Raw genomic sequence first — 14279 nt, forward strand, 5'->3', positions numbered from 1 at the left:
ACTGAGCTGAGGACTGTTTCTTATTGAGCTTTGTGGAGTCTTCGATGTGAGTGAGGATTTTCTTATAGTTAAACAACTCTGACGATTGTTGTGCACAAGGTGTTGGACTCCGATCCTGTCGATCAGACCCAGGAAGCAGAAGAGGATCTTGACCTGCTCTACGATAGCCTGGAAGTTTACAATCCCAGCGACAGTGGTCCTGAAATGGAGGATAATGAAAGTGTTCTCAGCACACCAAAGCCTAAACTGAAGTAAGCATCGCAGACAGGTACTGCTGCACAATTGCAGTCAAATTCACCCGCCTGTTCCATCTTCTTGAGGCAATTTTACTAAACAATCCGCCTGAATGTTACTGGCAAGGAGCTCTCTGCTCTTTGAAGTATTTTGTATATTTCACGTAACAAAGGGCCTTCCCTAGGTATTGCATCTATCATGTAACAATCGTTCAGAGGGAAATGGGCAAAACGCTGGGAAACGTACTAATGAAGAGGTTCATGTGTTGTATAAACAAACAATCAGTTTAATATTTAAACGATACAGCTCAACAATTAGTACAACAGGGCAAGGTGTGTTAACGTGTTGAATGTGAAGTGAAGACTAGCTCCGTCGGCTGCTGCACCCCGTCAGCTGTTCACCCATATCGGCGTTGGTTGGTTGGCCCAGATCACGCCAGGTCCACACTCGAGCACGAGCTTGCCGAACGACAGTTCGAGACCAAAGTGGCTCAGCCACATGATGGTGCCGCACAAGCTTAGATGGGGCATTTTGGTCGGCATAGATGGGTTGAACTATAGGGCCTGATTCCTGCTGTATGACAATGATTAAATCACAGCCTACCCAGCTTCTCCATGTAACTCAAACCCTCCAGATCTGGTAACATTTTCGTAAATAATTTTTCAACCCTTTCCAGTTTAATGATATTCTTTCAATGGCCGGGAGATAGAACTGTACACATTACTCCAAACGAGGCCATTACTAATGGTTTGTACAGCTGTAACATTATGTCCCAACTCCTGTATTCAATATCCTGACTGATGAAGGCGTGCGTGCCAAACACCTTCTTCATTATCCCGCCTACTTGTCACCACTTGCATGGAATTATGTACCTGCACCCTCAGTCTTTAAACACTCCTCAAGACCCTACAATTAATTGTGTAAACCCAGTCCTTGTTTGTCTTATGAAATGCAAATCTTACATTGATTTGAATTAAACTGCATCTGCCATTCCTTTGCTCATTAGCTCCCATTGTAATCTTAGATAACCTTCTTCACTGTCCACGTTACCATCAATTTTAGTGTCCTCCCCAAATTCACCTACATTCACAGATCATTGATACAAATAACAAACAACAATAGACACAGCACTTGTTACCAACAACTTTCTACCATCACCCTCTGTCTCCTATCTCCAGGCCAGTTTGGCTAACTCTTTTTGGATTCCATGTGATGTATCCTTCCAAACCAACCTATCATGTAGTGCTTGTCAAAGGCCTTGCTGAAGTCCCATGTAGAAAATGTCGACCACACTGACATCATGAATCCTCTTAATGTTCTCCTCAAAAAAGCCATTGTGACACCACAATCTTATAAATCATTGGTTAGGGAGAATTATGTACCATTCTGGGAGTGTGTTCTGGGAGGTTATCAAGCCCTTGGAGAAGCGGCAGTTCAAAAAATAAGAGATAGTTAAAAGAAGAAGTGTTCTCCACACCCCAAGAGGGTTAGGAGGAAGTTTCAAAATTATTCCTCCAGTGACAATGATCTGTAACAAGCAATCCAATGCCAGATCTCCGACATTTCCATCACCTCCGACGTGATCTAATCACATCTTCCCATCCCCACCCCTTTCCGCCTTCTGTAACAAGAGATCAGAGACTTAGGGTTATCAAGGATAGACGAGGAAGACTCCCCACAGTAAGTTGCAGAAGTTCGGGGTTCACAGCTTGAATTGTAGGATGGGCCAGCACTGAGTGGAGTTTCCAAGAATGAGAAGTGACATATCCAGAAATACGTAAAATGTGAAAGGATAAATACTGAGACCAGGCATCCAATGATAATAAGATCTAATACTGTATACTAGCCCTCTCTCATAGAAACATAGAAAATAGGTGCAGAAGTAGGCCATTCGGCCCTTTGAGCCAGCACCGCCATTCAATATGATCATGGCTGATCATCCAACTCAGTATCCTGTACCTGCCTTCTCTCCATACCCCCTGATCCCTTTAGCCACAAGGGCCACATCTAACTCCCTCTTAAATATAGCCAATGAACTGGCCTCAAATACCTTCTGTGGCAGAGAGTTCCAGAGATTCACCACTATCTGTGTGAAAAATGTTTTCCTCATCTCGGTCCTAAAAGATTTCCCCCTTATCCTTAAAGATCTCAGAACTGTCCTTCCCTCAAATTAACGTTCCCCCACTATTGCCTCTCTCAAAGTAAACCACTAAGTGCTGCTCAGAGGGACGTGGTCACCCACTCCCTGTGATCATACGGATTTCTGACAGTAAATCTGGTTTCCTCCCATATTCCAACAATGTGCTGGTAGGTTAATTGGCTGCTGTAATTTACACCCTCAGTATTGGTCAGTCACCAACAGAGTCAAGGCCCAAGTTGTTGGGCATTTCTGAGACAGAACAAATAGTAGAGCTACAGGGAAGTAAGGAGAGAGGGATTGAGACGGGTAACATTAAGGCAGAGTGGTTTGCTGTGTGATAATAAGTCCTTCAACATTGCAGGACACCCTCAGAAACAAGACTGTTAGGCTAGGTTATGTGTTTGGGTCGAGTATGGAGCTCAAACCAGACCATACATTCACAGACCAACTCGCAGTTTTTGAGGAGGGGATTATATTGGATAAAGAATGATGTTCGGAATCCAGCAGCTGCCTTTATTTCTCTTGGTGCTTGAAAATAACACGTGATTTCTACTGACTGTTACAGGCCATTCTTTGAAGGGATGTCGCACTCCAGCTCGCAGACAGAGATTGTTAGCCTGCACAGTCAGAAGAACCAAACCCATGAGCAGCCAGGTCCAGTGAGTAACTGACAGGACAAAACTCCAGGCTGGTTAATGAGGACGTGAATCTCCCAGCTCAGGGTCTGAAGACTGGAATCTCCCACCCCTATGACCGAGGACAGGAATCTCCCAACTCAGTGCTATAGAAACATAGAATAGGTGCAGGAGTAGGCCTTTCGAACCAGCACCGCCATTTCATGGCTGATCATCTAAAATCAGTACCCCATTCTTGTTTTCTCCCCATATCCCTTGATTTCATTAGCCCTAAGAGCTATATCCAACTCCCTCTTGAAAACATACAGTGAATTAGCCTCCACTGCCTTCTGTGGCAGAGAATTCCACAGATTCACAACTTTCTGGGTGAAAAAGTTTTTCCTCATCTCAGTCCTAAATGGCCTACCCCTGAAACTTAAACTGTAACCCTTGGTTCTGGACTCCCCCAATAATGGGAACATTTTTCCTGCATCTAATCCCTTAAGAATGTTATATGTTTTTATAAAATAATCTCTCATCCTTCTAAGTTCCAGTGAATTTAAGCCCAGTCGACCCATTCTTTCATCATATGTCAGTCCGGCTATCCCAGATATTAACCTGGTGAACCTATGCTGCACTCCCTCAATAGTAAGAAGAATGTCTGAGGACAGGAATCTCCCAGCTCAGTGACTGAGGACAAGTATCTCCCATCCCAGTGATTGAAGACAAAAATCTTCCAGCCCAGTGACTGAGGACAGGAATCTCCCAGCCCATAAGTGACTCTCGCTGTATTGTATGATTGTCTAATGTCCTTCCTCCTCACTCCACAGACCGAGGTTCAACTGCCCGACACTAAGAACGTGACCAGCCCCAGCCAACAGGAAGAGGCTACTGTGGAGTCCATTCCTCTGGTGAGTAGAAGCCTCTGAGCAGGTAGCATATTCACAGTCCCGGGCTATCATAACTGGCTGGAGCCCAGTCCTTCACAGCTGAGCAGGGTGCAGAGATATTGACAGATGAATGTGCAAAGGAATTTCATCCCAACCATATTTGTGTGCTTCACAGCTTAAAGTGACTTCCACTGGGCTTCAGTGTCCTGGATTTAGACCCTGTGGCGATGAAGAACCATTGATTTATTGGAGGGAAACTTGCAGATTGGTGTTTCCACCCACCGTTCTCGGGCTCATCGAGTGTGGAAGTGTGGGTTTTGCAATTGGAGGCTTTAAATATCCTTTCACAGACTGATAATAGTGTACGGGACAACTGGGGAGGGCGTATCGAACTGTGTTTAGACCATGCACGTTTTCTGCCTGATAATAGAGGCATCACTGGACTTGGGAAACAGATAGACAATATTTGTATACAGAAGGAGGTTGGTGTATGGAATGAGCTGCCAGAAGAGGTATATGAGGCAGGTGCAATTATAATGTTTAAAATATATTTGCACAGGTTCATACTGTAGATCTGAGTCATTTTAGAGGATATGGGCCAAACACAGGTACATGGGTTCAGTGCAGATAGGCACCTTAGTCGGCTTGGATGAGTGGGGCTGAAGGGCTGTGTGTGACTTGATGAAATGAGTCAGGATAAGTGGGGAAACAATTACTGGGGAACATTAAGGGAGGAGCGGTCACTGTAAGGTATGGTACGGAATAGCCATAGAAATGGATTTGAACCGTTCTAAGGTAAAAAAAAACATCTAGTGGGTGAAAGACCGAGTATGTGGTGTGAGTGGAAGTGGGATCAGGTCAAGGTAAACTGACATCAAAGGTAGCTATGTTCCATGAAGGAAAAAGGGAGGGTGGTTGAAGCCAGAGCACCACAGGTGACCAAAGGGAGAGCAAAGGGTGTGCGTCGGATATCAGCGTAACACCCAGGCTGAACACAGAAAATTCAGAAGGCAGAAAGAGACCATGAGAAATGCCTGGTGGCAAAGGGAAGGAAGAATCAAGAAGTCTGAAGCACTCCACTTGTTTTTAGATTTGAGAGGAGAGAGAGGGAAGGAACTTTGCTTGTGATTTGGGTAACTCTGCAACCCTTGGAACTTGGGTGTGGGTAGATACCTTCTCGCATTGCTGCAATCTTTGGGGAGGGAGTTCCAGGACCGTGTTACCCAGACTGTGACAGTGGCATGGCCTGTGTCATACAGGCTGCAATGGTGACTGGCGACTAAAATACAGTCCTTGAGAGCGACTAAGATTTTTAAAACATTGTTTGATAATGAGTAAAGTCTGTTCACCGTGGTGACTGGAGCCTGTGATGCACAGTTTACGATGGTAACTGGGGCCTGTAATATACACTCTGTGGTGGCGACTTAAGCCAGTAATACTGTCTGCGATGGCGACGAGGGCCTGTGAGGCACAGTGGTGATTGTGACTAATGCCTATAATACAGTCATGATGAGGACTGGGTTCTCTAATACACAATCCTGATGGTCCATGTAGCCACTGGTGTGCAACGGGCGCCGCTGTGTGGGGGAGGAGTGCAGCGCTCTCTGAGAAAGTGTTGTTAGGAGCAGGCAACCTCACTTTTGCTGGGACCCCGTCAGCGGCAGTGAGGGTCGGATCCCACTCAGTCTCTGTTTCCATTCAGCAGGAGCTGGAGGACGTGGATGTGAAGCCATGCTGCGTAGATGATTGGGAAGCACCTGTGGAGCGGTTGGTGCTTCCAGGAAAGATCACCAAGACAGAATCGCAGCTCATCGTATCCCCGAGGTAAGTGTGGCAAGGTCCCGAGACCGGTAAGGTAGAGTTACATCTACCCAATATCCTGACACCGTCCCCACCCACAGAGACTCTCGCAAACACACTGAAGTTCCCCCCACACACCTCGAATGTCCCACTGACCATCCTCAACTACACAAATCATCCCCAACCACAGACTGACCCCCTCCCCCCAAGCTATACACTGACTGTCCCATTGGCTGTCCTCACCGACACAAATCCATCCCACCCAGAGACCAACTCTCCCACCCACACACTGACTGTCCCACCCACACACAGACCATCCCCACCCACACACTGACTGTCCCACCCACACACAGACCGTCCCCACCCACACACTGACTGTCCCACCCATAAACTGACTGTTCCCACAGTTCGACCATCCCAACCCCCACCATCCAACAGTCCCCACCCCACCATCCGGCATTCCCCAGCCCCACAGTCTAACCGTCCCCACAGACTATCCCCGCTGCCCAACTGTTTGCAACCCAACAACAGAACACATCTGATCTTGCCCCTCTCTCCGTCTGCTGCATTTTGCGCGGTTCATAGCTCCCCTTTAGGGGAGGCTGCACCCACTGGTTACACACGTGTCCATCCAATGCAGGTAAACATCACCAGCAATGACTTCCCACCCACTGACATTCGATCCTAGCCATCCTCCTGGTATTTCCTGGCTCCATCATTGGCAGCTGCTAAGTCCCAAGCATTAGAATCCGCACTCTGACCTCTCCTCACTCTGCCTCTATCCGCTCCATGAAATCTCTTCCTAAAACCTCCATTCTTGTTCTCTTGATGTAGCTCCACATTCTGTCCTTTAGTACTGGGATCTAGAACTGCATTATAACCGGATCATTTATTATCTGAGGAGACTAATTCCCTTCAGGGTTCCTGTCCTCATTCTTGTTATGTCCCCCATTCAGTAAGTCAGAAAATAGACAGCTACGAAGGCCAAGGAGCACCTCTCTGAGAGACCGACAGAACTCAAAGACACAAGGTGATAGAGCCAGCAGCTTCGACAGCGAGTGCTTGACAGACTCCAGGTTCAACAACCAGGTTAATCCCTTTCCCCTACTCATTCCTATGTATTTGCCTCTTGTGAACAGTTTCTGCTTTCAGGTATCTCTCCATTATGACATTCTTCATGTGTGAGCCTGAATCTGGGCTGTGGGTGAGGAACTTAAAAATGCTTTGCAGCGTCGATCCGGCCTGTCAGACAATGTGGTGCTCCCTCTGTACTGCCGCTCCACAGTGTGGCTCTCCCTTAGCCCCGTCCTTCCCATGTTGCAAAGCTCCCACAGTGTTGTATTGGAATCCCTGAGCCACTTCCAAAATTTTTACCAGGAGTTTTGGTTTGATGTGGGAGCCTGCTTAGACTCTAGCCATCTGCTCTCTTGTGATTGAGCAGCCAGTGCGATTTGGAATGCGAGTAGCCTTGCATTCTGCAGCTCCAACATATCTTCTCTGGTTTGTGTTGCGGCTGGGGAGCAGTGTATTTACTGGGTATTTACATCAGAGTCCTGGTCTTGTGCAGGCATGTAGCAGCAAATATCTGCTCAAACATCAAGAATTAGTAAGTATGCAGATGATACTAAGATAGGTGGGGTTGTGGATAATGAAGTAGAGTTTCAAAGTCTACAGAGAGATTTAGGCCATTTGGAAGAGTGGGATGAAAGATGGCAGATGGAGTTTAATGCTGATAAGTGTGAGGTGCTACATCTTGGCAGGACAAATCAAAATAGGACGTACTTGGTAAATGGTAGCGAATTGACGAATGCAGTTGAACAGAGGGATCTAGAAATAACTGTGCATAGTTTCCTGAAGGTGGAATCTCATGTAGATAGGGTGGTAAAGAAAGCTTTTGGTGTGCTGGGTTTTATAAATCAGAGCATTGAGTATAGAAGTTGGGATGTAATGTTAAAATTATACAAGGCATTGGTGAGGCCAATTCTGTAGTATGGTGTACAATTTTGGTCGCCAAATTATAGGAAAGATGTCAACAAAATAGAGAGTGCAGATGAGATATACTAGAATGTTGCCTGGGTTTCAGCAACTAAGTTACAGAGAAAGGTTGAACAAGTTAGGGCTTTATTTTTTGGAGCGCAGAAGGTTAAGGGGGGACTTGATAGAGATGTTTAAAATGATGAGAGGGATAGACAGAGTTGACGTAGATAAGCTTTTCCCACTGAGAGTAGGGAAGATTCAAACAAGAGGACATGATTTGAGAAATAAGGGACAGAAGTTTAGGAGTAACATGAGGGGGAACTTCTTTACTCAGAGTGGTGGCTGTGTGGAATGAGCCTCCAGTGGAAGTGGTGGAGGCAGGTTCGATTTTATCATTTAAAAATAAATTGGATAGGTATATGGACGGGAAAGGAATGGAGGGTTATAGTCTGAGTGCAGGTAGATGGGACTAGGGGAGAATAAATGTTCGGCATGGACTAGAAGGGCTGAGATGGCCTGTTTCCCTGCTGTAATTGTTATATGGTTATATGAATCAGGGCTACTAATCTAATCATCAGAAATTAGATTGAATAATGGTAGATAACATTTCCAAAAATGCTGTGTAATATGACGTCAGACCTTTCATCCTTTCAGTGGTGTAACAGCTGTGGGAGGCAGAAATCTGTGTTGTATTGCGCAAATCTTTTATCCTCACGCATTGGATCTCAGTGTCATCGCCAAGGCCAGCATTCATTGTCCTTCCCTTATTGTCCTGGAGTAGACGGTATTGAACCGCCTTTCTGAACCACCTGCTATCTTTCTGGTGGTCATCATGTTGCTGGAACGTTCAAGCACAAAGAAACGGGATCAGGAGTCGGCCATCTGGTTGCAGATCCTGCCGCACCATTAACCCAGATCGTCGTCTACCTCTGTTTCATTTCCCGCATTAGCCCTTGGATTCTTTAATATCCAGAAATCTATCAATCTCTGCTCTGACTAAACTTAGTGTCATGTCCAGAGCTGTCTGGAATAGAGAAAATTCAAAAAATTAATCTGCGTCTGCATGAAGACATTTTTTCTCCTGTGAGTTCTCATTGACCAACCAGTTATTCTTGTTGAGGATAGACACAAAAAGCTGGAGTACCTCAGCGGGACAGGCAGCATCTCTGGAGAGAAGGAATGGGGGACGTTTTGGGTCGAGACCCTTCCTTCTCCCATTCCTACTCTCCAGAGATGCTGCCTGTCCCGTTGAGTTACTCCAGCTTTTTGTGTCTATCTTTGGTTTAAACCAGCATCTGCAGTTCCTTCTTACACAGTTATTCTTGTCCTCTGGCCTCAAGTCAGAGGAGATAACTTTGCTGTATCCACTCCAGTGAGCTCACTTACAATTCAATGACATCTTATTCTTCTAAACTCCAGAAATCCATAAATACAAATCAATTCTGTACAATATTTCCTCTTACAGCAAGCTTGCCATGTCTGGGCACTTTGCAATAACATACTTTGTCAGGTGGAGAGATCAAAACGCTCCCCAATATTCCAGGGTCCATTGTAATTGCTGTAAGAGATCTTTACAGCTGCACTCAAATTTAGTTCCGAGATACAGCTTGGAAACTGGCCATTTGTCCCACCGGGTCCACACCCACCACTGATCTCCCGTTCACACCAGTTCTATGTTGTCCCACTTTCTTCTTCACTCCCTACACACTAGGGGCAATTTAAAGAGGCCAATTAACCTACAAACCTACACGCCTTTGGGATGTGGGAAGAAACCCATGTAGTCACACCGAGAACATGCAAACTCCACACAAATAGCACCCAAAGTCAGGATCAAACTTGGGTCCCTGGCACTATGAGGCAGCGGCTCTACCACTTTGCTACCCTAAATTCTCTCACCATAATGGATATACCATTTGGTTTCCTGATCGCTTGCTTCACTGGCATGAATCAATTCAATGAATACCCAAGTGCCTATGAGCATGAATACCACCCAATCTCTCATCATTTAACAAATAAATACCTCACCTTCATCGAAGTGGATGACCTCCTATTTCTCCAGTTTATACAGTAATCGCAGAGATATACAGTACAGAAACATCTCTTTCAACCCAACTTATTCAAGGTGCCTTCCTGAGCTAGTGTAATATAGAACAGTACAGCACAGGAACATGCCTTTTGACCCACAGTGTAAATGACAAACAGTTGCTAACTCTTATTTGCCTGCACGTAATCCTTGTCCTCCATTTTTTGTATGTGCCTATCTCTTAAATGCCACCATAGTATCTGCTTTCACACCACCCCTGGCAGCATGTTCTAGGCACTCGCCATTCTCACCCTCATAACTCCTTTAAACTTTGTCCCTCTCACTTTAAAGCCACGCCCTCTTGTATTTGATACTTCCATCCTGGCAAAAGGGTCTGACTGTGTGCCTTTTAATATATAAACTTACCCCTCTCATATTATATAGTTCTACCAGGTCTCCCCTCCATCTCTGGCGTTTTAGAGAAAAATCCAAGTTTGTCTATCACCTGCAGATAATCCACTGTGATCCTGGCATCATTCTGATTAACCTCCTCTACACCCTCTCCAAAGCCTCACATCCTTCCTATAATGGGCCAACGAGAATTGTACGTAATTATTCAAATGCGGCCTAACTAAAGTCCTATAAAGCTGACATATTCAATGCCCTGACCAATGAAGGCAAACCTACCATATGCCTTCTTTCCCACTGTGTCTACTTGTGTTGCCACCTCTAGGGAGTTATGTACTATGACTCCAAAATGGTTCTGTACATTATTGCTCTTAAAGGTCTTGCCTTTAACTCTAACTTCTGATTACATTCGACGTCCCAAAGTCCAACACATACTTGCTTGGATTAAACTTGAGCTGCCATTTGTCCACCTATTTCTGTAGCTGATGTATATTCCTCTGTGTACTTTGATAGCCTTCCTCATATCTGCGACCCCCAACCACCAAATGTTTTTTAAAAACCACTAACATATTTGCATCAACCACCACCATAGTGTGTCTCAGGCACTCACCACTCTCTGTGTTTAAAAACTTGTCCCGCACATCTCCTTTAAACTTTGTTCCTCTCACATTAAAGCTATGCCATTGAGTATTTGATTTTTTCATCCTGGGAAAAAGAATCTGACTGTCTATCCTATGTCATCTGCAAACTTACCAACCAACCCATCTATTTTTACGTCCAAGTTGTGTATATATATCACAAACAACAGAGATCCTAGCATAGTCACAAAATGCTGGAGTAACTCAGCAGGACAGGCAACATCTCTGGAGAGAAGGAATGGAATCTCTTCGGAGCTCCATTGGTCATAGGATAACACCCTTCCACCAAAGCCCTATGTCTACTATCATAAGTCAGTTCTGAATCCATACGACCAAGCCACTGTGAATACTGTTCATCATAATCTGGGTCAGCCTACCATCGGGAACTTTATTAATTCCTTATTAAAATCCATGTAGACAGCACTAGACCCGTTGGGTCCCATGTTCACACAGGAGGGCTGGTCCCCCAACGCAAAGCCTGATCTGCTGGCAGCTCACTCACGGCTGGTGGGCTGGCAGTTGACTCATGATTATTCCTTGAAATTCCATTCCAAGCAGGGTGCAAGTCCACCAAATTCAAATCCATGTTCCTACCATTTCAAGCAGGGTGAAACCACCATAAAACTACACAAAACACCAAACTCACAGTTCAGTAGACATTCAGTGTGTTCAGTCGATTCACAGCTCAGACAGAGTCATGACCTCTCCCTCCTCCATCATGCAGACACTGAGCCGCACGACCATTCCGGGTTTTATAACCCCTCCCCCTCCCACCGGAGAAGGTGTGGCTTTCAGGGCGTGATTGAAAGGAGAGAGATTCGCAACATTTTGAAAACATTAATAACACTTTTATTTTTAATTAATGGGAAGAATTCTCTGCACCTGCTCAGCGGAGGGGGGACTGAGTAAGATGGCCATAAATCACAGCCGTAAGTGGTAGCGTTTTATCTAAAGTCAATATAAAGTGCAAACAGGAAGTGCATTTGCAGTAGTGCCTTTAAACTTCAAGCCAAAAACCAAGGAGCCATTTGCAGTAAGTAGTGCCTTTCAACTTCAAGTCAAAGCACCCAAGCCACCATTTGCAGTAAGTAGTGCCTTTCAACTTCATGCCACCATTTGCAGTAAGTAGTGCCTTTCAACTTCAAGTCAAAGCACCCAAACAACCATTTGCAGGCAGTGCCTTTTTACTTTAAACAAACCATATTTTCATTTTCAAACCACATTAAGGGTACTCACAGTTGTGTAGACATTTGTTCAGTGTCATTCAGAGGTCAGAGAGACGTGACCCTTGGCTTCATCCATCTTGCAGAGAATGAGTGAGGCACACAACTTCCTGGTTTATATAGTTCCTCCCCCTCCCTCCAGCAGGTGCAGCAGAGAGAATGGTGATTTTTTTTTGAAACTTCAAGCCAAAGCACCCAAACAACCATTTGCAGGCAGTGCCTTTTTACTTCAAACAAACCATATTTTCATTTTCAAACCACATTAAGGGTACTCACAGTTGTGTAGACATTTGTTCAGTGTCATTCAGAGCTCAGAGAGACGTGACCCTTGGCTTCATCCATCTTGCAGAGAATGAGTGAGGCACACAACTTCCTGGTTTATATAGTTCCTCCCCCTCCCTCCAGCAGGTGCAGCAGAGAGAATGGTGATTTTTTTTTAAACTTCAAGCCAAAGCACCCAAACAACCATTTGCAGGCAGTGCCTTTTTACTTCAAACAAACCATATTTTCATTTTCAAACCACATTAAGGGTACTCACAGTTGTGTAGACATTTGTTCAGTGTCATTCAGAGCTCAGAGAGACGTGACCCTTGGCTTCATCCATCTTGCAGAGAATGAGTGAGGCACACAACTTCCTGGTTTATATAGTTCCTCCCCCTCCCTCCAGCAGGTGCAGCAGAGAGAATGGTGATTTTTTTTAAACTTCAAGCCAAAGCTCCCAAGCCACTATTTGCAGTAAGTAGTGCCTTTTGAACTTTAAACCAAAGCTCCCAAGCCACCATTTGCAGTAAATAGTGCATTTGAACTTCAAAACAAAGCTCCCAAGCCACCATTTGCAGTAAGTAGTGCCTTTCAACTTTAAACCAAAGCTCGCAAGCCACCATTTGCAGTAAGTAGTGCCTTTCAACTTCGTCAAAGCACCCTAGCCACCATTTGCAGTAAGTAATGCCTTTCAACTTCAAGTCAAAGCATCCAAACAAACATTTGCAGGCAGTGCCTTTTTACTTCAAACAAACCATATTTTCATTTTCAAACCACATTAACGGTACTCACAGTTGTGTAGACATTTGTTCAGTGTCACTCAGAGTCAGAGAGACGTGACCCTTGGCTTCATCCATCTTGCAGAGAGTGAGTAAGGCACACCACTTCCTGGTTTTATGGTCCCTCCCCCTCCCTCCAGCAGAGGCAGCAGAGAGAATGGAGAATTTTTTTTAAACATTAATATCTCTCTGATTTGTCATCGATGGGAAAAATCCTCCGCACCCGTAAGGCGGAGGGGGGCTCTGAGCGAGGTGGCCAATAATGACGGCCGTAGGTGACGGCGTTCTGTCGGAAATCGCGGCACAGTGGGCCAAAAGCGGTCATGATCAGAGATTTACTGCCCCCCCTCATTGATCATCTTCGTCAACCCTTCAAAAAGATACCATCAAGTTAGTAAGACATGACCTACCTTGTACAAAGCCATGCTGACAAACGGTAAATAGCTATTCTCTTCTAAATTGGCGTAAATCCGATTCTGATGAATCCTCTCCACCAGTAACAGATATGCGCAGAGAAAAGGCAGATGGAGTTTAATCTGGGCAAGTATGAGGCATTGTACTTTGTAAGGTCTAATGTAAGGGCAAAGTATACAGTTAATAGCAAGACCATTAACAGCATATGGTATGCTTGTCTTCATTGAGTATCATTGAGGCATTGAGTATCAGTGTCAGGAAGGCATGTTACAGCTTTATAGAATGTAGGTTAGGCTTCATTTGGAGTATAGTGTGTGGTTCTGGTCACTCTTTTACAGGAAAGATGTGGAGGCTTTGAAGATTCAATTGGGGCAAATGCTGGCATTGTTGGTCACGCCTGCATTCTGGGGGTGAATAGATGCGATGACACTGTAATTTTGTTGGTGGTCAGTGGCTCTGTGACTGACAGCTTGAATTTGTTTCTCAGGTCCCTCGTAAATCTGTCTACGACCAATTGAACCAGATCCTAATCTCTGACGAGCAGCTGCCAGAAAGCATCATCTTGGTGAACACCACGGACTGGCAGGGGCAGGTGAGGAACGTGGTATTCGTGGACACAGCCAGATGGTTGCATGCGTAGCAACTGAACCTGCTTATAGATTGCTGAGGAAATTACTGGGATCCGAGGGATTGACAGGGCTCGGGCGTCACGATGTGGGAGACGGTTGTCCTGTTCCACAAACTCCCACACTCACACCCTGTTCCAGCCAGCCACAACCCTCACCCAATTCAACACTCCACACCCGATTCCACACACAAAGCCTTTTCCCCACACAACCCAGAACCCTAAACACCCCAACCGAGTCCCATACACAGGC

General features: G+C 45.3%; 1 protein-coding gene across 9 annotated transcripts in view; it reads left to right on the plus strand.

The window, feature by feature from the left end:
* LOC129697600 (phosphofurin acidic cluster sorting protein 2-like) overlaps nucleotides 1-14279 on the plus strand; it is a 154483-nt gene that overhangs the window by 104697 nt on the left and 35507 nt on the right. For 8 of the 9 annotated variants that reach the window (XM_055636289.1, XM_055636291.1, XM_055636292.1 and 5 more), the window contains 6 exons: nucleotides 100-251; nucleotides 2940-3033; nucleotides 3819-3899; nucleotides 5581-5702; nucleotides 6635-6767; nucleotides 13889-13993. In XM_055636289.1, coding sequence (XP_055492264.1) covers nucleotides 100-251; nucleotides 2940-3033; nucleotides 3819-3899; nucleotides 5581-5702; nucleotides 6635-6767; nucleotides 13889-13993 — 687 coding nt within the window. The remainder of the gene's footprint in view (nucleotides 1-99; nucleotides 252-2939; nucleotides 3034-3818; nucleotides 3900-5580; nucleotides 5703-6634; nucleotides 6768-13888; nucleotides 13994-14279) is intronic. The other variant, XM_055636290.1, reaches the window with a different exon arrangement.

The sequence above is a fragment of the Leucoraja erinacea genome, chromosome 5 (assembly GCF_028641065.1).
Source record: "Leucoraja erinacea ecotype New England chromosome 5, Leri_hhj_1, whole genome shotgun sequence".
Classification (NCBI taxonomy): Eukaryota; Metazoa; Chordata; class Chondrichthyes; order Rajiformes; family Rajidae; genus Leucoraja; species Leucoraja erinaceus.